The sequence below is a fragment of the Protobothrops mucrosquamatus genome, unplaced genomic scaffold (assembly GCF_001527695.2).
Source record: "Protobothrops mucrosquamatus isolate PMUCROS unplaced genomic scaffold, P.Mucros_1.0 scaffold623, whole genome shotgun sequence".
NCBI lineage: Eukaryota > Metazoa > Chordata > Lepidosauria > Squamata > Viperidae > Protobothrops > Protobothrops mucrosquamatus.
Window position 1 is genome coordinate 166433 of NW_015386919.1, and position 27365 is coordinate 193797.

Genomic DNA, 27365 nt, shown 5'->3' on the forward strand with positions numbered 1-27365 from the left:
TATTATTATTATTATTATTATTATTATTATTATTATTATTATTATTATTATTATTATTATTATTATTATTATTATTATTACAACCTTTAAAAAGTTTTCAGCCTATTTTCCATTGAAAAGAATAGTTCACATTTGAAATGGGAAGTTTTATGGGTTTCACTGTTAAACGATAAATGTTTTGCACACTGCTCCAATATTTTTGTTGAAGTTTGTAAATGTTTCTTTGGGTGGCAGCATTGGCTAGGATCATCTTTTTTGCCTGTTTTTGTGACATTCTTAGGTAAGAAATGAATATATTTTCATTTTAAAAGGGAATATTGTTTTTTCATTCTATTTGAAGGAGGTCTAGAGCAAGAAGGACTTTTTCAAGTCAACGGGAATGCAGAAACAGTGGAGTGGCTTCGGCAAAGATATGATAATGGAGAAGATGTCGACCTGGTTAAAGAAGCAGATGTACCTTCTGCTATTAGTCTTCTTAGATATTTTCTTCAAGAACTTCCAGAACCAGTTATTCCTGGCACTCTTCATATGCATTTGATACAACTGCCTCAAGGTATTGGAATGACTTCAATATATGTGAAAAAAACTGTTTAGAAATAGTTAATTTGGAAATTTAAAATGCCTGAAAATTGTTTCCCTCTAACATTCCAAATGTGTATCCAGATCACTGGGAACCTTGGTTTTATATTGATAAAATAGAAGCTATATGTAGTGGAAATAGCACTAGTCTACTAATATACACTTCTCCCACTTTTAGGCCCATTTAATAATTCTTTATGTAAATAGAACATTTATTAGGGTCATATTGTAATATCTATGCACCTCTTCACACACATAAATGCACACTATGTTATTGATGATTTATTTGGTTTGAAGATCTGTTAATTTTATATCCATTGGATATATAGAGGTAGGTTTTGGCCCTATCTTTATATCTGAAAAACTAAAAAGAAAAAAGAAATTGTCTTAAAATGCCGACATAGCTATTTTTATAAGATCCCTTCTCAGAAATTTGAAAACAATCTAATATAAAAGCTGGGCGGTTGACCTTTCCATGAATATGTATTGGATGGACTGAGTGAAGTCCATGTGTGTCAAAATAGCCTTGCATTTTATTTCTTGTGGTTTAACTATATCTAAATTACATGAACATTTCAACACATATGGAACCACAAATAAATTTAGATATTTTGAAAGTTTAGATATTTTGAAAATGTTTTGAAAGATAGCTTCAACTGATATTTCATATTTCTTTAGTTAGCATCAGAAACATTCTATATTTAATAGAAAAATATTCTGAATGTATGCACCTATATATTTCAGTTTCTTCTATTGAGTGTTTGGCAATCAGTTGCTAAACTATATTTTTCTTAATATTGATAAAATAGATTTAGAAGTGACTGTCATATCTTGGTACATAGGTAGATATAGGTTGGCAAGGCAAGCAACGTGCCCTTGTGAACTTGCTGTTCAGAAATGTCAAGGGCAACTATATGTTAAAGGTTTGATGCACTCATTTCAGGCCTCTTTCTAGGTCCTCTGAGTATTTGTTTTAGCAACAATTCTGACATATCTTTTCTGTGCATATACTTGTGTGTTCAGATAACTGGGAAAAGGCATTAAAGCAGCTTCTCAAAAAGGTTAACACAGACCTGCACAACGAGGGTCTAATAAAGAGCTTAACCTCAACAGCTGAGCAATGTGCATGAATTCTTTGAACCATTATAAATAAACAGAATCAGAATATAGCTCTTAATTGCTGCATGTATTATATTTAAATATAGATCTTTTTATCTAATGTTTTGTTTAGTTTTCAGTCTAATAATACCTTTTTCAAAGCCAATCTGATCCAAAAGAAATGAATAACTTAATAACTTGGTATCTGTGTGTTCTCCTGGTGTTTTGGTTTTGATTAATATGAATGTATAGAATACAGTCAGGTTTTCTGTCAACAAGATGGAAAGTCTTCTATACTTCTATACAAACTATAGAAGTAGTAACAGCTTCAAATGTTAATTCCTGGTATAAAATGACTGCAATACTAGGGAGAGAATGGGAATTTTTATTACATATTAAAATATATTTTGTTTTCATATCTATTACTTTAGATAATTTAAATCCATCTGACAAAGATAAAGATAATATAAAACTAACAAACAATTATACAACAAAGTAGAGATGATAGGAAAGGATTGCTAAAATCTGCAGAAAATGAGGTGAAAAATGTTCAATTATTGAAAACTTTTTTTTTACTTAAAAGTAACATATTTAAAATGGAATTGAACATGAAACTTCATACTGGTATTTGAATGGAAATTTATCAAATGTGGAATAGTGCATTAAAATTTATTGAAAATTCTATCACATTTTGCAGATTATAATGAAGATGAATTTGGAAGAAAATTAAGATTCCTCTTGCAACAGCTTCCACCTGTGAATTACAGTTTATTAAAGTTTCTGTGTAGATTTTTAGCTAATGTAGCATCACATCATGAAGAGATTTGGTCTGCAACTTCATTGGCTGCAGTTTTTGGTCCTGATGTCTTTCAGTAAGATATTGTTCCCCTCCCCTAATGAAACTTTAGAGTAAAAGTGTATTTAAGAAATTTCTCCTGTAATCTTAACTATTAAGTAACTTATTTTACCTTCCTTATTTCTATCCATTTAGCAAATCCTATTAAATATTATGTAAAATTATATGCTTCTTAAATTTAGCTTTTCTATTAAAATAGTGTAAGAACTTTTTTCTTTTGCTAAATTATTTTAAATTAACAAAACTCAATTTTTGTATAAATATTGGATCTGCCTATTACTTATTCTTTCAAATGTAATTCCACAATTATATTAGATCAGTGATGGCGAACCTTTTAGAGATCGAGCGCCCAAACTGCAACCCAAAACCCACTTATTTATTGCCGGGTGCCAGGTGGGCGTGGCCCACTGGGTGGGCGGGGCTGTGGTGGTCATGGCAGATTGGGTGGGTGTGGCCAAGGTGGGCGTGGTCACCTCAATGTTGCTCGTGAGGAGGGACGCCTGTGGGGGTGGGCAGGGTTGGGGAGATCCAGGGGGTCTCTGGCAGGTGGAGCAGTAGGCAAGAGGCTCGTCTTGCGGGGTGAGGCGAGGCAGGATGGGGGTGCCATTGCCATGGGGCAAGGCAAGGGCCGGGGTGGCTGCTGCCTGACACCATTGGCCCCCGCACACAGAGGCCAGTGAGCGCATGGGGGCTGACGGTGTCCGTCAGCAGCCATAGCCTGCCGGCCCCTCGACCGGCGCACTCGGGGGCTCCGCAGCCCGCCGCCAGCAGTTCAAAGAAGCCGCCTCTGAGCTGGATGGCCAGCTGACAGCTGAGGAGGCGATGCAATGGGTCATGCCCGGGAAAAGTAGAGCATGCGAGGCCAGGAGGGACGGGATGGTGGGGAGAGGGAAACCAGCCGTGCCGAGATGCATCTGGCCACATGGAACCTCGGCGAGTTAGCAGGCGGCTGCTTGAAGAGGGAGAGTTGCCATCTCCGGGGCATGGCGCGTGTGCCCACAGAGGGCTCTGAGTGCCGCCTCTGGCACGCATGCCATAGGTTCGCCACCACTGTATTAGATGCTTAGAACGCATAGTAAATAATTTTCTGATTAATTTTCTGTGATGAATAGACCTCATTCCTCCTAATTTCAGAAAGGCAAAAATGAACTCAAGCAGTGGCTCTGTTTGCTAGACAAACCAAAATGGTAATTTCTTGTAGATGATGCTCTTAGAAGGTTGTCTAGCTTTAGGAGGAAAATGGTATGTATTAAAATATATATTTTAACCTTTACCTCTGGTAACCCTGGAGTAGGAAATAGTAACAACACTTGATAAAATAATGTTAAAAAACATGAATTTAGTTTTGGACATTCTTAAAGCATTTACACAGATGTGGAGGATCTGAAAGAGCAAGAACTTGTTAGCAGAATAATGGCAGGACTGCTAGAGAATTATGATGAACTCTTTGAAAATGAAGAGGAAGATTTCTCATCTAATGATTTAAGTTCAGTAACTGAGCAGGTAAGAAACTAATGCATTTTTGGATAGATAAAATATTTGTAATATGTAAAAATAGAAACCTTTTGCTGTATAATGTGTTTATAAGTTCTAGTTTAGTTTACTAATTAGGTTTCATTTATGTTCCCAACTTTTCTTTTACCATGTGCAGAAGATGCTTGAACTAGCTGCAGTTATTAGCTATTTTACTCAGTTATTAAACAAAACCAGTTCTCATGGGGGAATCTTAACGCTAACCTATGGTTTAATGAGATGTGGACAAGTCTAGCCTTGTCATTGTACTCTTCATACCTCTCTCTTCTCTTTGCAACATGAGGAAAAGTATGTTGCATTTTCTCATAGTATACGTGTTCAAATACAATATGTCCACTAATGTGCAGTGTCATGATTTAAATTGTTGATATTTAAATTAAGACAAAATCATGGTTTAACAAAAAGAGTTTTGTTCAATTCATTCATCTGGCAGTAATAATTACAGCATGCTCCAGTTTATATGTATGTAGTTTATTTAAGTTACCTGATAGGGGAGATGGGTGGCATAAAAAATTAATAAATATAATAAAATAAGTAAAAATTCTTTCTTTGCAAGTGCAGTGTGAAAAATAGTTATGCAAACCAGTTCATTTAATGTTACTATTTAACATCTCTGTCTCCTACTGGGAAAAATAAGCACAAAAACTAGTAAGAAGCAAGAAAAATACATATGCACAGAATCAGTGTGTCCAAGCAGACTTTGAAAATAGATGACAAACCTGTTGTGAAATTTGAACACTAGTTTAGTCTATTGCATCTGTGTTAGACTGAGATTTCATTGAATTGCTTTCAGAAATAAGGAGAGCAGAGATTTCAGTATTATTAAGCTAGAGAACACTGCTACTCTTCATGATATTATGTCCACTTTACTTAAAGAAGGTCCACATTAAATCTCTTTTATCTTGTGGCTTTCTTCAAGGAATAGATGTCTTTGGTTTTTCTTCTTCTTGTGTATTGGCTTAAAGTTATATATCATATGATTATCACTGGCTACGAGTCCAGGGCTTCATTGGTACATGTTTTCTTTGTTGAGTTGAGATCCAAAGCATAGGTATCAATAAAGTTTGATCCACTTTATTTATGAACATACACTTTCCCTCCAGTGTGTGCCATCTAATAATTTGTTTTATCTGAGAAAATGAGGTCTTGATGTTACTTGTTTTTTATTTTTAAAGATAAATGATTTGTTGGATGAAGATGATATAAAGCTTGAGCAGTCTGAAGAACTGCCAGAAGAAGAGGAAGAAGAAGAAAACACAGAGGATCCAAAATATAGGGAAGATACAGAATCTCAAGATATGATGGAGAGCATCCTGGAATCATGTAGTGTTTCAGCCTCAACAAGGTATTAGCAAAGATACTGAGGATGGTATTACTAGGCAGTACACTATACTATACTTCAGTACTATATACAGTATGCTTCTGTTTTTAGTGTTGAATTTTAGGATTTTAATTATGCAAAATTTTGGAAACAACTTTCCAACGTTTCTGTCACAGAAGTAAGATTTAGACACAATAACGTAGTCAAATTGACACAAAGGTTTCAGACCTGAGTTTCCTTCATCTAGACCAGAGTGATTCTCTGATCCTGCAATACAGAGTTTAAAATAATTGCATTTTGAATTCTGGACTCATGACAAAATTTTAGGATATCAATGCTTCGTATAACAGTTCACAATTTAATGAAGTAATAGTTTCTTATTTTTATTGTTTCATTCAAGAACTCGGCATGAGCCAAAATTAACAATTTAGCTTGAAACAATTTTTGAAAGTTCTGACTTGTTTGCTGCTTTATGCATGGTAAAAAAAAAAACTTTGTAAGAATATAAAATGAGTTTAGTTAATGTTCAGGAGCTAGCATTCCCACTGTGGCTAGCCTGATCCCAGGGGAAAAACTGCAAAACTGCATGGCTTCTGCCATAATGATGCTAGGGGTATCCCAAAGCTTGCTTTAGGGGACTGTTGGGGTGGTGTGTGTGTGTGTTTCAATTCCTGTAGTGACTCCAAATTTGTATCCTTGAATACATGCCTGATTTAATATATTGAACATTGCGTGTAATAATATTGACATATATATTTTAACAAAAGGAGGGAAATAAGGGTATATTAATATATAGAATGTTAGATGAAGTCAAGATAATATCCCACTAATTGTGTCTTCCTGGATTTCTACTACTCAAGTTACATGGTGTCTTAATAAGAAAAATGGAACTTGACAATTTGCTGTAATTCCATATAGTTTCTTAATATCCGATTGCTTCCTAGTGTATCCCTAAATGGACATAAGGCCTTTGAATAAAAAAAAAACACACAGTAGTAGAACCCCATTTAAAATTGTCTTTTTTAAGACTGCAATGTAGGCAAATAATGTTTGTGTTTATTTTATTTATTTATTTATTTATTTATTTATTAAATTTATATACCGCCCTATCTCCCTTACGGGACTCAGGGCGGTGAACAGGCGATACTAAAAACCACAATAATAAATAAATAGTTTCTGTTCTAAAATCAAATTAAATAACAGGCCTGTTCTAAAAACACCCCATACAAAAACCCCCACTAAAACATAATCAAACTACGCCAGGCCGGCTGCACGGAATAGATGGGCCTTCAGGGCTCGGCGAAAAAGGCGCAGGTCCGCAACTGTACGTAGGTCGGGAGGTAGGTCATTCCAGAGGGCAGGAGCTGCCACAGAGAAGGCTCTCCCCCTGGGGGTCGCCAGCCGGCATTGTCTGGCCGACGGCACTCTAAGGAGGCCCTCTCTGTGAGAGCGGACTGGTCGAAGGGAGGTGTTTGGTAGGAGGCGGTCTTGCAAATACCTAGGTCCATTGCCATGGAGCGCTTTAAAAGTTGTTACTAACACCTTGAAGCGCACCCAGAAGGCCACCGGCAGCCAGTGCAGCTCGCGCAGGAGAGGTGTTACATGGGAGCATCTAGAGGCCCCCAAAATCCCCCGCACAGCCGCATTCTGAACTAGCTGGAGCCTCCGGGTGCACCTCAAGGGGAGCCCCATGTAGAGAGCATTGCAATAGTCCAGGTGGGAAACAACGAGGGCTTGAGTGACTGTGCGTAGGGCATCCCGATCCAGAAAGGGGCGCAACTGGCGTATCAGGCAAGCCTGATGAAAAGCCCCCCTGGCCACGGCTGTCACATGATCGTCTAAAGACAGCCGAGCATCCAGGAGGACGCCCAGGTTGCAGGCCCTCTCCGCGGGGGCTAATGACTCACCCCCGATAGCCAGAGATGGAACCAACTGGCTATGATGTGACGCCGGAAACCACAGCCACTCGGTCTTGGACGGGTTGAGATGAAGCCTGTTCCTCCCCATCCAGACTCGCACGGCCTCCAGGCACCGGGACATCACTTCCGCGGCATCGTTGGGGTGGTCCGGGGTGGAGATGTACAGCTGGGTGTCATCTGCGTATTGATGAAACTCCACCCTGAAACCACGGATGATCTCACCCAGTGGCTTCATATAAATGTTGAACAGGAGAGCGAGAGGACCGACCCCTGTGGTACCCCATAAGTGAGGCGCCTCGAGGTTGACCTCTGCCCCCCTGCCAACACAAATTGCGTCCGGTCCGAGAGGTAGGAGGAGAACCACCGTAAAACGGTGCCCCCCAACCCCAACCCCCCTAACCGGTGCAACAAGATACCATGGTCGATGGTATCAAAAGCCGCTGAGAGGTCTAACAGGACCAGGATAGAGGAACAGCCTCTATTACAGCCCGGATGTATTGAATATAGCAGCCTGAATATAGTAGTCAATTAATTTGTTATGAACCAAAAAAATAGGAAATAATATTTGTATTTATTCTTTTTATATATTAAATGTCTGTGCTACTCATCTCTCCAATACAGTGATTCTGGGCAGCTTACAATATAATAAAAAGTTAAAAAGTGTTAAACATTTGGCCCCAGGCCAAGTGGCAGAACCAAGTTTTTAGACTCTTTCAGAAGGTCAGGAGTGTGAGGGTAGATCTCACCTCTGATGGGAGAATATTCTAGAAGGGGGAGCACAGTGTAATTTTACAATATCATGTAAAAAGAGGAAAGGGAGTACATAGAGTGATGCCCAGTTATTTTTAATAATTATTTCTGATTATTTCACAAGGGTTAGTTTGAGAGACCATATTAAAAGCATACGTATAAACCAGTATTCATTTTCTTGTCATACACATACACAATGATTAATTCAGGATTTAACCTTTTCATTGCATATAATTTTTAACTGAGGGCACAGTGGAAGCCCATATATAGCTAGCCATATTTCTATAGTTACTTCATTGCCAATCTGTTACGTACTGAAGACAAATTGTCTAGATAATGTTTGACACTTGTATGCCAGCTTTGTATTTATTTTTAGATGTTGATGCTATGAATGTCTTCAGCTCTGTTGTTTCATAAATTGAATAGTTCTATCTTATAAATTGCAGGATTAATTAATATCTTGCAATAATGACTAACACTATAGAGAATTGGAATTGTCTCTTATGATTAGGAGACTGTAGGCTAAAACATGAAGAATGGTTTCAGGAATTTGACATGTCAAGTTTAATGAAAAGAAGGACTAGGGGTGACATGATAGCAGTATTCCAATATCTAAGGGGCTGCTGGCAATGGATGCCTGCAGTCCTAACAATATTTACTAGGGAGCTAGCACCATTTTTCCCCAAGTACTGAGATGTGTGATATATTTTTGCTGGGGGAGCATTGCCAAAGAGGCTGTAAACCCAAAACATCTGGAGGGCAGTAGGTTGAGGAAGGCTAATTAGAGCTACTGAACTAAATTTGGGGCAAGAGAGTCAGGTTGTAAGATGATTATTTTCATTGCAATGGCTAAAATGAGCTATCGTATCTGCATGAACTTAGCAGAAATAACCCTCCACAGCAGCGTTGGACCAGGATTAGATGAATTATCATATTAAGTAGGCTTTTTGAAAGGGCCACAAATAAAATGAGAGGGGGAACCAATGTATAGACTGACTGCCTCTAAAATGTTTCTTGGTTCAAAACGTGTTGGATTCTTTTACCACATGACAAAGGAGTCTGATCTGCATCAAGGACTAGTAGGTACCCTGGTGTTAGGAGTCTTTAGGTCTGCGCTCAAAAGATTTCTGCATGTCCAAGCAAATGAAGGAATTCTAGTCAGCGTTTCTGAATAAAATCAGCTGCAAAAATGGAGGACGTTGATTAAATGTTATATCTTCACGCTATTGCTCCATTTCCAGACTTAATTGAAAGCGCCCATTCTTTAATGTGCTAAAAACCATTCTTACTTTTAAACTTCTTGATTCTCTTAGTGAATATCTCTTATTCCATCAGACCTCCCAGCACTTTAGATCTTCTGATAAGGCTTTTATCAAGGAAACTAAATTAGCTAGTTGGGCCTTTGGGCTGGAGTTCCCATACATGAAATGCTCTTTCAGTGAAGGTTTGTGTAGCTGCCTCCTGCTTACTGGTATGTCTTACTGACATAAAAAAAATCCTATTCACTTCACGTACAAAAATGATTAGGGAACTTGAGGCTGAAATATATGAAAAATGGTTGCAGGAACTGGGAATGTTTTGTTTAATGAAAAGAAGGACTCGGAGTGACATGATAGCAGTTTTCCAATATCTCAGCAGCTGCCATAAAGAAGAAGAGGTCAACCTAATCTCCAAAGCAGGACAAGAAACAATGGATAGAAACTGATCAAGGAGAGAAGCAACCTAGAACTAAGGAGAAATTTCCTGACAGACCAATTAATCAGTGGAATGACTTGCCTCCAGAAGTTGTGGGTGCTCCAACACCGGAGGTTTTTAAGAACAGATTGGCAGCCACTTGTCTGAAATGGTATAGGGCCATGGTGCCGATCCTATGGCACGTGTGCCACAGGTGGCACGCAGAGCCCTCTCTGTGGGCACACGCACCATCGCCCCAGTCCTAGGCCTTCAGCTGGGTTTTATAAAACCTTTTCGCTTTAGGCTGCCGCCACCATGTGCAAAAAAAAAAAGTTCAATCAATTTCAACTTCTCACGGGAAAAAAAAGGATCTCGCCAAGTTGGAATTGATTGATTGAACTATTTAGTCCCACCCAGTCTGCTGTTACCACCGCAGCCACGCCAATGGGCCATGCCCATCCGGCACCCAATGATACATAAGTGGGTTTTGGGTTGCAGTTTGGGCACCCGGTCTCTAAAAGGTTCACCATCACTGGTATAGGGTTTCCTGCCTGAATAGGAGGTTGGACTAGAACAGTGGTTCTCAACCTTTTTAATGCCGCGACCCCCAACTGGTCGTAAGTCGAGGACTAAACCGGCCATAAGTCGAGGACTAAACCGATCGTAAGTCGAGGACTACCCAACCGGTCATAAGTCGAGGACTTTCCCTGCCCGGGAGCACCACGCATGCGTGGTTCTGCCCCCTGCGCCGGCTGAGGCGTAGCTGGCAAGCGGCAGAGACGGAGCAGGCCGACCACCAGCTGGCCCAGCTCAAGGGAGGTAAGGCACCTGCCGGAAAAGGGGAAAAAAATGGCGGACAGCCTTGCTTGGCGACCCCCGTGAAATGGTCGATCGACCCCAAATGGGGTCGCGACCCATAGGTTGAGAACCGCTGGACTAGAAGACCTCCAAGGTTCCCTCCAAGTCTGTTATTTTGTTAACTAATATTGAATAACACCAAAAGATAGAAAGCCTACGCCTTCTGTGATACTTTTATTGTATATTCATATCTGTCGATGATTATTAGTTACTTTCATAGTTGAATAAACCAGTTTTATTGCAGTTTGAGCTGAATCTCCCATTCTTTGGCTGCATTAAGGGCTTATATAAACTATGATATGGAATAATTGAAATTAGAATGAAATATATATATTTCACATTTTTCAGTGATGATTTAAGGTTGCATATCTGTTCAGGTGCCCTTATGATCCACTATCTGGTATCCAGGAGTTATAAAATCAGAAGCCTGTTAGAAGTAAAATGCTGATTGGGCAGCTTACTGTCAGTAGTGATCTCATGTTGCAGTCTTTTCTATGTAGGCTGCAGGACTTAGTGCAGTAATACTTCAGTGCTATCTTAGAGGCAACTACTTAAATTAAGCAAGCAGAATAGCTACAGAGACTGCTGATCTGTTTAGTTTTTTCCAATGAAGTGTTTTCATATGAAATGTTCATTTGGAATAGGAAAAATAATGAAAATGGCTTTCAAAGTTCTACTACATAGGTAAGCTGACTTAAAGGATTGTATGCTAAAACGGAAATAACTTGCTTTGGAAAATATGCTCTGCTATAAACTGCTATTTCCCTGCAGTCATATAATCTATGATATTTAAGGAGAACAGACCTCTTCATGTATTCCTAATTGTTTATTAAAATTATACTGCTTATGAATATTTACATGATTTTGCAGATTGTGACAACATATTAAAATGGTTATGCTGTATCATGCTGTGTCATTCTTTGTCAGGAATTCAGCCAAATAATGCTCCTGCTTGAAATATTAAAATCTGTAAAACTAATGAAAGAGACTATAAAAGCAATAAGATTTTTCAGGCTTGGAAGTGATTTTTGAGAATATTCACTGCATTGAAGATAGCTGAGGTGGGGGAGGCAATGTTGAGTATTTTGCTTACTGACTAGATTTGAAGAAAGTTCGGGACTTTGTCAGATGTAACTATTACATAGTATATGATTTAATAAAATGCTGGCTGATCAAAGAACCTTACATAAACTTTGAATATTCAAGTGTTTATTTAAAAATTAATCACCTTCATTTCTTTAATAAATTTTGTTTAAATATTTTATTTTGTTAAACTTTCTTTTGATTCTCTGTATATAGTATAATACAGCGTTAATATAGTACTTAAGTTATTATTCAGTTGCTAAGTCATGTTGACTCTTCGCAGCCCCATAGGTCATAGCACACCACATCCTCCTGTCCTGTCCTCCACCGTCTCCCGGAGTTTGTCCAGATTCAAGTTCATTGTGTCGATGACACTAGCTGACCATCTCATCCTCTGCCGTCCCCTCCTCCTTTTGCCTTCAGTCTTTCCCAATGCCAGGTCTTTTCCAAGGAGCCCCTCTCTTATTAATGCTGCTTAAGTACTTCATTGCATTTCACAAGTTTAAGAGCTTGTTCGTATTAGTTACAATAAATGAAAAGTATTTGTTTTCCCATTCAAAAATTAACCGTTGCTTAGTAAAAGAAAAAAAGAGGTTGATTTGAGAAAAAAACGACCTATTTTTATGTTTAAGCAAAAATAAGATGGCCTTTGTTGTAGCGAACAAAGCAGTTGTAAAACTAATTTAATATTGTATTTTAAGCTTTGAAATTGGTATTTTAACTTGGAGACATTATGAGATTGTGGGTATGCTAAGCTCTTACAGGGTTTTGTTTTTTTTGATAAAGAAGAAAATTTGTTGGTAAGTCCTGGAAATATTTAAACTATAAGGGGATGCGGCTATAATTACTTAACGCCCGTCTACTTTTCTGCAAATAAGCGTAGAATTTTTTTTGTGTAGTCAGATCTTAGTAAACTGATCAATATGCTCCACACAATGTTCCTTCTCTATCATTTGTCTCTCTGGTTCAGTATTTAAAACTGATTAGAGCTTCCAATCAAACATTTTCCATTCATGCTGAAGTCTTGGGACATTCATCATTTGAACTTATATGCGGAACCTCCATTTCTTCCTGACCTGCAAAGTCACTAAACTTTCTTCTTTGGAGACTACTCTTCCCTCTTTAATGACTCTGGTACTTCATCAAATTATGGGTGTTTGACTCAATACTGTTCATTACTGCTGTCTGACTTAGGCTTGCCCCCCCTATGTCGTTTTTATTATTTTACATCACATTTACTTAGATCAATACTGAACAGATGCACAGCATCTTTAACGATTTGCTAATCTTTGTTATAAAGATTTTGTAGGAAAAGAATATGACAAAACATTAAATGACAAAACCTATACTTGACTAGGTTTTTTTTAAAACCCCTATGGTCCTTTCATCATCATCATTATTTTTTGAACAAAGAAACACAAAATTGGACTTATGTTGGAAGAACTTTCATTAAAATTCCATACAATTTGTACAATATTTTGAAAACTCAAGTACAACAAAGTGTAGAATTTAATGAGCGTGATACTTATTTTGATTATGGTATCTTGAACGTATTACAAAAGTGCATATTCTTTTTTCCAAGAAGTAATGCTTTGTTGCCTTTAAATAGTCTCAATTTTACTGGTGGAAGTGTTCAGATGCTAATCTAAAGGATTGATAAAACTGCCAGTCATAAGAAGTCCTCCCTCATATGTTATAAACACTCTTGCTATGTTAATTAAAACACTCTCTTCTTTCATATCATGCCTTCCTGGGAGGAAATTAAAAATGTTTTTCAACTCTTGTAAAAAGCATGATGAATTTCTTCATGTATATTGAAGGGAAAGGAAGAAAAATACACAACCCTTTTTTATGTGGAGGAAAGAATATAGTTTTTCCTTTCATACTTCATTTTTTCAGGGAACAGCAGCAAGGTGATAGTTGTGCTGTCTTCAAAATCTTTATAAGAAGCTAGGCCATATATTTTTCGTTTTGAGGGTGAAGGTTCGTTCTCTGAGCTTGTGGGTTGGTTTCTGAATGTTTTGTTACCAGGCTAGATAACATCTTCGGCAGAGTTTAGGGGACGTCGGTGTCAGTGTTCTTCTGCTTATAAGGGCTCCAGGTTTCCTTTATAAAAACACTCTGTTTCTGTACATAGGCAACTAAGGATAGCTTTTAAAGCAGCTTGCAAAGGATGTGGCTGCGTTAACATGTCAAAGAGAGGTGCTGTGTTAATGTTAACACACTTTGCACAGCACCTATTTGAAATATTTTGCATGGCTTTCCTAGCATTATTAAATAACAGGTTACTAACAGCAGTTATTGTTGAGATCAATACCTGGGTATGTTCCATTAGCAGTTCATATTATTTTGCTGTATTGTTTTGCTTGCGGAAGTTACATTAAAGGACTGTATTTAAGTATGCTGAATGACAAAATCTTAAAAGAATGGCAAAGGCAACTCATAACCTGGTCAACTAGAATTATGTCTGAGTTTAAAGCTTTTATTAGTGTTTGTAACCTGTTACCGATATACTAGGTTTCTTACTGAAAATCATGACAATATACTCAAATGAACTGAACTGAAACCTGAATGTTTCTGTATATCATTTTCATTGCAGTGCTCATCTCTCCCCTTTAAGTATCTTGCCAGCTTCTGCAGAGTAAGTATAAATTCCCCATAGGCATAGAAAATATTCATGATTGCATTGTATACAGGTAATCCTCAACTTACAACTATTTGTTTAGTGACCGTTGGAAGTTACAGTGGCACTGAAAAAAGTGACATGACCATTTTTTTCACCCTTAACGACCGTTGCAGCATCCCCATGGTCACATTAAAATTTGGACGCTTGGCAGCTGGCACGTATTTATAATGGTTGCAGTGTCTTAGGGTCAAGTGATCACCTTTTGCTATTTTCTGACAAGCAAAGTCCATGGGGAAGCCAGATTCACTTAACAACCATTATACTACTTAACAACCACAGTGATTCACTTAACAGCTGTAGCAAGAAAGATTGTAAAATGGGGCAACAATTGTCTTGCTTAGCAACGGAAATTTTGGGCTCAGTTGTGGTTGTAAGTCAAGGACTACCTCTATTGTTACGGAACCTTTGCACTGTTTTGCTTTGGGTGAATAAATACTGGATGACATTAATATAGATAAAAACTTGGAATTAATATTGAATGACTATTTAAAATATCTGTTAATTTTAACCCCCATTTTTCTTTTCCTAATCTTCCATATACTCACATTTCTTATTGCTCTAAGAGCACATGGCTTGTTTTGACCCTAAATTTTCTTCTTTTGACATTTGTTTTTTCTGTATCTCTTTACTTTCTCTTTAAATTATACCTTTATATTGTACAATTCACCATTTAAACCACCAATTCTCACACAGGTTGCTATTCTTTCTAATTGCCCTGAGTCTGCTTCCATTTCTAAACCTAGTACAAGATTTCACATTGTATCACATTGAACTGTGAGCGTCAGAAAAAAATATTTTTTTAACGTAAGCACATTCTCTGCTCTATTTGCTAGTAAAAGTGAATGAATAAATTAGTTTCTTTTCAGTTGAATATCCTCTGCTTGCTAGGAACAAAATTGAGCAACATGATTTACATATAAGAAAATAGATTATTAATACATACCATTGTTTTATTTCAAGCATCTTGGAAAGAACAATTAGAGCAGCAGTAGAACAACATCTCTTTGATCTGCAGAGCAGCATAGATCAAGATCTCAAGAATTTACAGCACCAAGTGGTGTGTCACGAAGGAGATATTGAGGAAGATGAAAAAGGATCTAACAACCGGTAAGATTTTATTTTATATTGCTTATTTGATTACAAAAATCAATTAATCATTTAAAATAAAAATGATTTTTTTATAAAAAAAATAAATAGTAACAAAATGAAATTTTATTGTTTGTAGTGTTTGGGCACTATGTGATGATGATAGTATGGATAATGAATGAAGATGATGGCAGTGATGAGGAGGAGGATATTTGATAGCATTTCCATTATCCTTAATATATTTCTTAAGAGATTTCATAGTGTCCTAATAATTTATTCATGCTCTGTTGCATTTTTCTTCAAATCAATTTCCTGTAAGACTGTGGCAGGTCATGATTTACCTGCAGAACATTCTAATTAAATAAGGATTATAATTTGTAGATTGTTGTTGCTGACAGTATATTCAGCGATGTTAGCCATCTGCAAATAAAATGCTTGCTGCTGCTTGCTGAGGTTTACCGGCCAAGCAGCTGTAGATCCATGTGGTTGCAGGATTGCTTGCTGCCCTGCAAGGCAGGGTCCAGGGCAGCCAAAAGGAGATGGGCTATTAAGAAATATGAAATATAAATAAACAAATGGGCAGTAATGTGGGGGAAGTGCCTGTATGATTGTAGGTATAGGCAAGCTGTCAAGTGCCTGAATTTTTGTCATGTAGCTGTGGAAATGCTGCAATGGTAATAACTTTGGGCATGGGTCATAGGTCCATTATTTTAGAATTGTAATTTTGACAAGTCGCTGAATAAGTAATCGTAAATAGAAGACTACCTGTAGCACAAAGATGCCTGCAGCATCTTTAGTGCCTTTAGATGTCCATTCTTTGGTTTAGTGACATTAGGGGAAATTTCATTTCTTTCCACTTCTTCTGAAGCAATTCTTCAGGTAATGTGTTTGAATAGGTAGCATCTTCTGCTTCGTAGAGGTCGCATGTTTCAGAATGGTTCCAGTGTGATCATCTTGTATGAACCAACTGTGACATACATTCTATCGCTAGTTTAAACTCCTTGCTTTGGGGAATATCTGTCTAGGGATTATTGCAGTATCTACAGCCTATTGCTGGATATGGTAGGAACAGTATTAAGTTTTCCCCAAAAGTAGAATGTTATATGTATTTTTGTGCTATAACATTTATGAGCATCTTATTAAATAATAAATGGATATTAGGAATTTACTTTTTTTTTCTTTTCTGAATGCAGTTGTACAGACTGTTATAAGCATATTCTGATTTCATTAATCCAGAATATTATGATCACCAAAATAGTTAATGCCTACAGTCCTTAACTTATACCCATAACCAGATAGTTTTATGCAGGTAAAATTCATTATTTAGCATCTTGTTCCTTTTGTTAGGGATGATACTGAAAAGAATAATACTAAAGATTATGAGAATCTTGGAGACTGCTCTGAAACAGTGAATTGCACTAAATTAGACAGTGAAATTGTACAACCTGTGTCTGAGGATAAAGAAAATAATCAGGTAAGAGTAGCATAAAATATGCTTCATGCATTTTGAGTTTTGTTTCCTGTAACTGTAGTCTGAAAATATTTTAGTGCAATCTGAAATATAACTAGAAGGAATACTATTAGTATTTGTTTTGTAAATATATTGTTATCCTGCTGTAAACTAGCTAAAATAACAATATCACTTCCCATTCTTTGTTGATATAAGAGAGTCTCCAGACTATGAGTGTGTTTCTTCCTTGTAAATGAAGTATTTTTTATGGTCATAGACCATCATAATTCTTCTTTGCAACTCTGGGTGGGGAATGCAAATCTAATCCAGTCTGCTAGGCAGGTCATGCAAGCCACAGGGCCAGAGTTTGCCTCCTCTCTTGAAACTGAACTTGAGCTGGCAGATGCTCCATACACCTGTAAATTCAGCTTGAAAAGGCAAGTGGTAGTCCAAACTATAAGAACTTTGTTTTTAGACACTCATTTGGAACTCCTGTAAGCACAGTTCTGCCATTTTCATGTAACAATAGATAGGAACGTTGTTTTTTCTCCATACAGAATATGAATCTTGTGCCGTATTTCTGGACATTAAACATGTCCAGCAAATACTATATCTTGCTCCTAAAGCCTCCCATATGCTAGCAAGCTTTACACCCTTTCAAGTTCCCTTTCCTTTTTGGCTCAGGAGACTGTACTCTCCATGACTTTTTCATCATCTGTTATTTTTAATCTTTTAACTAAAGCATCAAACATAAATTCAAATTAAAACTTTACTTTGCCATTCTTCTCCCTGCCTTCTACTCCGACAAGAAGCCAAGTGTAATATCCATTAAGGAACACATATAAATTTAAGACATTTGTTCCTGTAAGAAGTTAGTTGGATTGAAAATAAAAGATATTTTCAAGATAATCCAGGCAACATGATGGGTAAGCAGGGAGTTGTATCAGATCATTTCAGGACAATTGAGGACTCTTCCAGAGAATCTTGTTCTTTTCTCTGCAGAGACCTATGTTAGGGCTTACTCGCCACTGGGAAATTGAGTAGTTATAGCAATAGCAGTTAGACTTACATACTGCTTCATAGTACCTTACAGCCCTCTCTAAGCGGTTTACAGAGTCAGCATATTGCGCCCAACAATCTGGGTTCTCATTACATAGCAGCCAAAAATTATGTTTAAACCTTCATTGTTATAAGGAAAAAAGGCTAATTGCTAGAAAGCTGTAATGTTATTCCCATACAATTTAGTTCCAAAGTGTTACTGTCCCACATTTTGTCAGCCCCTGCTCCCTCCTCCCCCCCCCAGGAATATCAGGAAATGCCCCATTTTGTGTCTGCTCACTATATCCTGTGCATACTTGTGAGTTCCAGATAATCATTGCAATTTCACTACAGCAGTTTTGAAGGGGAAAAAATATGCTTTGGAGCTGGGAAACTTGATGACATTTCTCAGCAATTACAAAGCAGCTATGTCTTTTCCTGAGAGTGAGTAGCTGCCTTCCATAACTTTGGAAAAGACATATTTATATTAAAGTGTTGCTGACATATGCAGTGTGTATACCTGTGTATGCTCTGAATCACTTCTTTTCCTTTGAATCTGATTGAAAGCATTTCACAGCCCTACAATATATATTTATAAAAGGACTAAGACAGAGGACAATAGGGAACACTTTTACCAAGGCCTAGAAACGTAAAGCAGCTAACCAGTCTGGAACCGCCTCCTCTCCACCCAAAATGAAGGCTAAAGTTTAGATCACGTTTGAAAATATTTATAGATATGTATTTCCTTATATCTATATATTTAGTTCCAGACTTATGGGAATACTTGCTGAGAATCTTAAAGCAGTGTTATAAAAAACAAACAAAATTTTGTTCCTGCTAGCCCTAGGTCTTTTTTTCTTGACAGAATTTATGCTTGTGCAAAACATGATTTTTGCCCTGTCCTGTGTGACATGCTATTTCAAGAGCTACATTCCCAAGAATATTGCAAAATACCTTATTTTTTTAGAATCCTGCCTCTGAGTGAATAAAAGGTAAAGCAAAAAATTAGCAAAGACACTGTAGAAAAGTTTTGAGTGGCGTGGTGGCCTAGTGATGAAGAAGTCCACCTCCCACTCAGAAGGTTGAGAGTTTAATTCTAGGTAGCAGCAAATGTTTCTCTCCTGGGGTGCAAAGAAAAAAAAATCTGTGCCTGGTGTCAGAAAAGGCATCCAGCCAGTAAATGCTCAGTTCCATTCAGTCGCCTCGACTCTCCCCCGGATTAAGGGATTAAGGGTCATAAAAAGGAGTTTTTATTGTAAAGAAGCTTCAGGTCTATAAAAGAAATTCAGAATTTAAAAAGGAAAATAATGATAGCATACGGTTAATTTATCACTTTCTTCTAAAGGAAGATAATAGCTTTGTAGGAAACTAATTTATGTAGTACTCCTTATTTAAATTAGCATGTTTTGCAGGGGATTTTCTATTACCATACTATCCTAGCAAAGCATAGCTGAATTATTCATCTTTATATTTATATTAGAATCATTTGTTAACTTCTTTTACTAAGATTTACATAATATTAGCATGTTACCATTATATGAATATTATAAATATTAAAGTGATTGCATTAAGAATCCTATATGTACTCTTTCAAGGAATTTCTCTGGAAAATGCAGATATTAGTATGTATATAACTTTCAGTTGTGATGTACAATAGTTTTGCCCTTCCTCCCATTATAATGAATATGTAAATAAGATCATGCTGTTATTGTAGTCACTGTTAACAGAACCATTTTAAATTCTTCAAATCAAAACAGCCAAGAAATTTAATGCATATATTTATAATAACAGTAAATGGCTTCTGATATAAGCCATAGAAATAGAAAAAATATTAGGGATATGCAAAATTTATAATTTCCAGAGACAGGGCATTCTGGAAAACATTAAACTGTTTTGCTCTTCCAGTAAGCCATGCTAACTTCCTGAAGATTCTCCCTTTTCAAGGATAGTTTGATGGAGTTTGTTTTTTGAATTCTCCAAACTGGAAGTAGTTCAGTGTGTTTTGGGGGTTATACTATCCCAAATAAACAAGTTTCATCCGGAACATCATTTCCAGAATTCCTCACATGATTTCTGAAAAACTGTGAAATTACTCCTGGAATGGCATAATCTTTATGTAACCTTTGCATGTAATATTCAGAAAATAACATCGAAGAAGGAAAAATAGATGAAAAAAACCCCAAAACAAATCAACAATAAACTGGGAGAAGTAATTTGCCAGTAGTACCTATTTCAAACTGAAAAGTTAGTCTACAAATGGCCTGTTTGTTTATTTGAAAATTTAGCCCTATTAATATCAGAAATATCTAACAGTTTTAGGATGATATTGACATTTGGCCTTCAAATGTTGTTCTGGAAACTGTATTCCAAAAGATGGTGGAATCAGAATGTACATATAATTCATATCAATTTAAAATATTATTTCCAGTTACTTAAATAAGTTCTCTTTCTGTCACATTAAAAATTATATGTTTTCAGCAATTGGGTTAGGGCTTTGGAAACTGAATACCGCCTTCATTTTATATCCTAGAAATAAAATGTGCTTTACCTAAAAAGGAAAAGAGCAAATGATTTTAAAACTATCTGAAGTATGTTTAGCTATCTTCAGATCCAAGGCACAGAGGAGAGGCTATATTAAGAAACGCTATTACTGCTTAGCAGTGAATTGAGTATTTGACTATGTCAGCTGTTCATAAGGATTAGTCTATAATCACTTTTAATGTGATTTTCTGATTGTATTAAATGCAGATATTAAAAATAATATTTAACATATAAGCCAGTTTTAACTGGGTGTTTTTACTAGTGGCATGAGTGCTTTCTTCCAGCAACGTTCTGTCCATGTTGCTGCTTTATTTAGTAACAAGGATTAATAGTATCTTTTAGAGTCCAGCAGATGGCTCATTCTGCATAAACTGAGAGAAGTCCTCAGAATCCTTGTTGTTAATATTTTGTTTACATCTTCAGCCCTCAAATTGATCTACATTAGCATACTTCAGCAGGGCACTTCAAAACTTTTCCCCCAGAAGTTAAAGTAACTAAGTAGTTTAAATAAATTTTAAATTTGTTTAGAACCACAGATTGTTGTAGCTTTCTTCCTTCCTTAAAACAGAATGGCAGTTACCATGCTAAGGTCTTTGTTTTCACCAATAGGCTGCAGGCGTATTGTTGAAGCCATGTGATGATGGAGGTGAAGATAAAGAACCCTTTGGAAATAAGTATGTACTCCAGTATACAAGAGAACATTGGGTCTGGGGCAAGATACTTTTTATTGATGTTATCTTTATGAGGAACTGTTTTTCCAGAATTAGTTTCCTTAGTATGAGGACATCTATCTGTTGCTGGAAGAACAGATAAAATGTCTATACTCAGGGCATTTAGGACTGAGTATATTTAGTGATTGTATTAGTGCCAGGATTGTAACCTTATTTTTTGTTACAGGATACAGAAAGGTTAATTTAACATAGCTTTTGTGATTTTTGCCTTTAGAGTAGGAAAAAACCCAGAGCCAAGTAAGAAAATAGTTTCATAGTGTATAAAAATCTCTCTCACCTTCAACTCAGCCAGTTTGCTTTCTTTTGTGTCAACTAATTTTTACGTTATGAAATTATTTTATAAATTTTGCTTACCATTGATTAAAATTTCAGAAAAACAAGTAAACAATATTCTTTACAATTTATCAAGCCAACTAAACTAGAGTTTTGCAATAAATCCAGGTTTAGCTTAATAAATCATGAAGAAACACATTGAACAATGTTTGCTATGATTTTTTGAGTTGAGGAATCATGATTTGTTAGTTACTATTAAATCATAATCAGAAAACATTTTAAATGCTTTGCAAACCATTTCTTTTGTACACTATGCTTTGCCATATCTAAATTGACAAATCATAATTACAGCTTTGTATACATAGATGTATTGCTAGCCATGATACTAGTTTGTGTGTGTGTGTGTGTGTGTGCACATGCACGTGTGTGTATTAATAATATCACTAGATTAGGGGGGATAATTGTAAGTGTAAAGTTCTTTGTTCTGGTTTATCAAACAGAAGCCAAGTTTACTTTGTTTTAAACTGTACTGATACGACTGAGTTGAGTGCATAAGAATTGCCATCATAAGTATTTTGAAATAATCTTCCCATGTCCTAACTTCCTTTATAGGCAAGACTGTATATTGTTTGATGATGGTAGCAAAATGACGTCACACATGATTCTGGTGAGAGCTTGCTTTTTTTTTCTTTCCCTTGTAAATCTAGGCACATGTTAAATATGTATCCACAAATGTATTTCCACTTTTTAAATGCATGAATATTAATTGTAATTTTTACAGATAGGTAGTATTTGACATTCTCTTGTATGGTTCCTATTTTACATATCTGTAAAGGCTTGATTTATTTAATTGCTTGCTTATATTTCACATTCTTTTTTTATCAATCAGGAAAACATGCTGAAATCCACAAAACAAAAATTTAAATGTATGCTGGAAGTTGCTGATCCTATAATAGTGTATTGTTTATTTACAGGATTGTGTTAGCAATATTTCTGATCAAAATATGAAAAATGAATTGGAGGAATTGAAAAACCGAAATAACAATGCTCCTGAAGCAACACTGTGTGCCTCTTTACCACATCTTGATTTGAAGAATGTGAATGGTGGTGACAAATGGGAAGGTAAATCTTGATTTTACTGATGTTTTTCAAAATTTTTGTTAATTTTGAAAATTCAAATATATGATCAATATAAATTTGTATTTATTGATACTTAATAATATATTTCAAATGGGTATTAGATGAAGTCTATTGAAATGAATCAGTAGAAGAAAAAGTTAGATTTGGGAAGTTGAAACTTCCAAATACTGTTAGTTGAAGTTATCAGTAATTCTTAACAAATTGTTTTAATCTGCTTGAAGTCTGAGAGAGTAGGGGTTTAAAGAATATTATTTGTGTACTGCTTGGTATGCTTGTTTCTCAATTTATAAACTGCAGAGATTGCTGGGGATCATTATAACAATTGTGTGAAGGGTATTTTACTCCTGCATAGTCCTATAGCTAAGAAAAGGAGGATATGTTGACTTTGATGATGCCAACCCCATTTTCCACTGTAAAAGAATGTATGAGGGAGCTTAGCTAGAGCTTCTTTATCACACTTCCTGTGTTTTTTATCAGGGAGATAATGGGATTCTGCCCATTTTATTTTTAAAGAATTCAAGATGTGATAATTCTATTATGTTCCCGCACATCATTTTTCTTGAGATAAAACACATATCCATGTAACAAATAATGATGTAGTAACCATCGTATTTACCATGGCTATAATACGCCAGCAAATAATTATGACTGCTTATATAGAAACAATGTATACATTTGTTATAATATGCAAATTTTAAAAGAAACACTCTATTTTGGAACATCAACATTCATATTGATCTCATGAAGTAATTATAGTTATAATGTACAATATAAAACTAATGTTGTTTTATGTAATATTTAGGAATGGGTTTGATTCTTCTTTTTGGGGGTAGGGAATGTATTGACCATGAAGTGCAGAAATGCATTTTTACTTCCAGGAAAAAGTCTTAAAGAAAATTTCAGAATCTGCAACAGCTGAAATTATATTAGAACAGTATATTCAATTTCAGAATTATCTTTTTCTTTTACAATTCTTTTGTATGGTGCTCCTGGTAATGCAACTCTATGTGGTCAAATATATTTTTCCATACAATTAACAATCAAAAGACTGTTGATTGTTGGATATAATTGTTGGATATAAATGTAAGGATTTATGGTTGCTCCCAGAAGCCCTTATATAAGGAGACACAATTATTGTTCTGCCTTTCCAGATAGCTTGAAAAAGATACCTCTATACCTCATGCAATCTAAGTTGTCAAAAAAAGTTTTTTATATTACAGAGGTTGGTAAAATGAGGATCCAGATTGTTGGTAGCAATATGCAAATAATACTTCTACATTGTGAACTGTCCAGAGAGTGCTATGAAAAGCTATGGGGCGATATGTAAGCCATATAAATGCTATTGCTATTTTATAACTGTAGCTTAATCTCATGATGCCAATTGGACAGATTTCTTCAAAATGAGAAGATAATATTTTCCCCCAGCCATTGGATTGACCATTCAAGTTATTTTTTTTTGTATAATAGAAACACATAGAGATTCCCAGTAGGAGTAAGTGTACACTAAGAGCATGTAAAACATTAATATAAACTGTTTTGTATTTTTTTTGAAAAATGAAATGTCATATTTGCTGCTTATATTTTAGTTATCTCTAGTTGAACAAGTTATTCCTCTAATAATTGGTACATCCTCCTGCATTATGCCAAACTATTAAAGTATAGTTTCTCTTGAGAATGAGCCTGGAAGGTACCAGTAATTCTTGCTTTCTTTTGTTGATTCATATAGCAACATCCAAACTGCAAGATTATGATTTCTGCTTAACTTGCAAACTGAACCAATTAATAGTATAGTGATATTAATTTCCAAATGGATGATAATGGTTGTTCTAACGTTCCTCTGACTCTAAGGATAAAACATATGTATTTTGATCACATAACTATACTTAAAATAGCTCTTCGTTTAAGCAGTAGCTTCTTGTTTTATTTGCTGCTATACTCTAGGAATAGGATCCAAAGAAATGCAATGCATTAACAGTTCCAAAGTTAATGGAACTGTTTCCCTTCTGGTGATTAATTGAATGCAGCTCAAGAATATCCTCAGACCTTAGGGATTACTTCAAGGGGAGGATTAAGGGCTAAGCCAAAAGTCCCTTTTGTGCTCTGCAAATCTCTTTGGATCCTGAATTAGGTTTCTTCATTCTCTGTCCTCTTTTTCGAATCAGATTGAATTATTTTATATTAATCTTATTGTTAAGATCCATTTAGATTTAGTTTAATGATTTCTAGACCTGTTCTATTGTGTGTCAGAAATTTGCTTCTTTTTAAAAATGCATATCTCGTTAATTGGGACAAATGCATATGTTGGACACATACATAATTGTTATTTTTAAACATATGTGAGCAAAATCTGTCCTGTGCATAAATTTATTTTTGTTTGAAATGTGTTTTGTTAAACACGGGAAAGCATGTGGTTTTTGTTTGTCACCTCTGGAACACTTCTGGAAAGGCTTTTAATTGATAAAGGGCTTCATCTTGAATATTGTTGGGCACCTTTTAACTGCTCCATTCAGTTGAGAATTGAGTGCTTAGACCTGGCCCCGAGTCAATTGGAAGACTTTCTATGTGGTGCTGTACTCCTACGTGTTATTTATAGTTTGTTCTAACTGTGCGATGTGTTCACTTCAGTATTTTTTGCCATTTTCTTTTCCATTTATTAGCGCCATGCCCTATCACTTTTCCCCTCATTGATTTCAAAGCAATGCATCTACAGAGAGAAGGGGAGGGTAAGTATGGTTCGCCATACATTCAGTTACTGCCTCTTTCATGGTTTATGGTTGCTTTCAAATTACCCCTTTTACCTGCTGCCTTCTGAAGAGTTATGGCTTATGATTGGTGCAGTGGTATGCATATAAACGGTCCAGGTTGACATGCTGGTATGTTCAGTTAAATGATGTTAGCCAGCAGAACTAGGACTGCCTGACAACCTGGGAAAGCCTCTGCCAGCTAGTGAAGAATGTCCTCTGCTAGTTGGACCAAGGAAGAGTGTCTATATAAAGCAGCTTTATAAGTTCACACCATGACATCATGTCTGGTTTGCCTTTTTGTAATCCAAATAACTTTTATTTTAAACAAGGGATTCTTTAAAATATATTTTGGTGTTTGGTGGGAAGCAGGTATAAGTGGGTTAATCAACATTTTATTGTGTTGTCACTGTATTGTTTAACATTCTCTTTCAAATATAAGATTTGCACTGGAAAAATCAAATTCAGTATTTATGTCACTCTATTTCTGTGATTGTAAATAGAGATAGACTGAGGAACTGTCTGTGTCTATGTGTTAATATTAGTACACACACATACACACACATTTTTTTCAAGGGACAATAACAAGTTTCTTGGATTATTCTAATATTTCAGATTCCTTAGAACAGGCACAAATTATTTCACAAACATACATTTTAAACATTTAAATCTTTAATGTGCAATATGAAATATTTATTTATTTTCTTCACAAACAATGCTCCTTCAATAAAATTATTCTTCAATATCAATATATGGAGGAGTCAAGTCTTTTGTATTACAATGAAACATAGGGGGTTGCACTTCATTATCTAAAATCTTATGTAAATGTTTGATGCACACTGTTGCACTTGAAGGAATTTAGTGTGCTTTCGGTTGTTTTGGACAAAAATTACCTATTCATATGGTTTAAAGCACATAATCAAAATGCACATGATACATATTTAGGGTACAACATAGTATAGTTTTATATATTAATGCATGATGATTATCTAATGAAATACGTTAAGTGGCGTACACTTATTGGAAGATTGTTGTATATGTCTTAAGTGTATTGGGCTATTTACTTTTTGTTTGCTTTAACATGTAGCTTTCCAGTGCATTTCATTGTTCATTTTAGTCACATCATGAATTTGCAATTTTTTTTGCTGCAGTCTTCTAATATTCCAGTGCCATTTGTTTTTTATTTCCTTCTAGAGCCATTCCCTGCTTTTAAAACTTGGCAGGAAGAAAATGAATCTGGAGAAGCTCAGCTTTCTCCACAAGCTGGAAGAATGAATCATCCTCTGGAAGAAGATAGTCATCCCATACTGGCACATCGGAGTTTGGATTTTGGGCAAAGTCAGCGTTTCCTGCATGATCCAGAAAAAATAGATTCTTCATCTAAAGCCCTTTCTTTTGTTAGGTAAGTACTTAATGTCATTCACAGATACAGTTCATGAGAAAAAACTGTTAATGATTTGTATTAGGATATAGAATTTTTCATTCACATTTAACTCCAAAATCATGAGTGTGGGTATCATGTAATTGTTTCTATAAAGTTGTAAGACTTTTTGGTTTTGTGTTGTCTTTCTAAAAAGCATCTGAGTAAAAAAAAAAAGGTTTATAAAAGAAAAAGAAAAAAAATGTTTGCTAGAAGAGAATTTGCCTTTTCCCCCAAATAGTGATTATTAGCTGAAATTTGGAATAACATACATACATACATACATACATACATACATACATACATACATACATACATACATACATTGTTGTTCATCCATCAATTTCGATGAAGACCTTGACATCTTATGGATTATGGGCCATCAGCAGTGTGTCCGTAGATGGCTGATGAGACCGATGTTAGCATGGAATGTTCTGCCACATACTGAACAGAGAAATGTGGACAGTATTGCTTCAGCATTTGCAGCTCTGGCTTTACGGAGTGCTCGCTTCTCTTGTGCCAAGATTGTCCTTCTGTGTTCATATGTCTGGCAACCCTGGTAAACCAGGGTACGCCATGTCGGTCGAT

General features: G+C 35.9%; 1 protein-coding gene across 1 annotated transcript in view; it reads left to right on the forward strand.

The window, feature by feature from the left end:
- FAM13B (family with sequence similarity 13 member B) overlaps positions 1–27365 on the forward strand; it is a 48845-nt gene that overhangs the window by 3476 nt on the left and 18004 nt on the right. The window contains exons 3-14 of the mRNA XM_015817692.1: positions 341–553; positions 2375–2549; positions 3895–4036; positions 5242–5411; positions 14271–14312; positions 15318–15464; positions 16791–16917; positions 21082–21146; positions 22089–22143; positions 22451–22598; positions 25274–25339; positions 26552–26759. Of these exons, the coding sequence (XP_015673178.1) occupies positions 341–553; positions 2375–2549; positions 3895–4036; positions 5242–5411; positions 14271–14312; positions 15318–15464; positions 16791–16917; positions 21082–21146; positions 22089–22143; positions 22451–22598; positions 25274–25339; positions 26552–26759 (1558 nt within the window). The remainder of the gene's footprint in view (positions 1–340; positions 554–2374; positions 2550–3894; positions 4037–5241; positions 5412–14270; positions 14313–15317; positions 15465–16790; positions 16918–21081; positions 21147–22088; positions 22144–22450; positions 22599–25273; positions 25340–26551; positions 26760–27365) is intronic.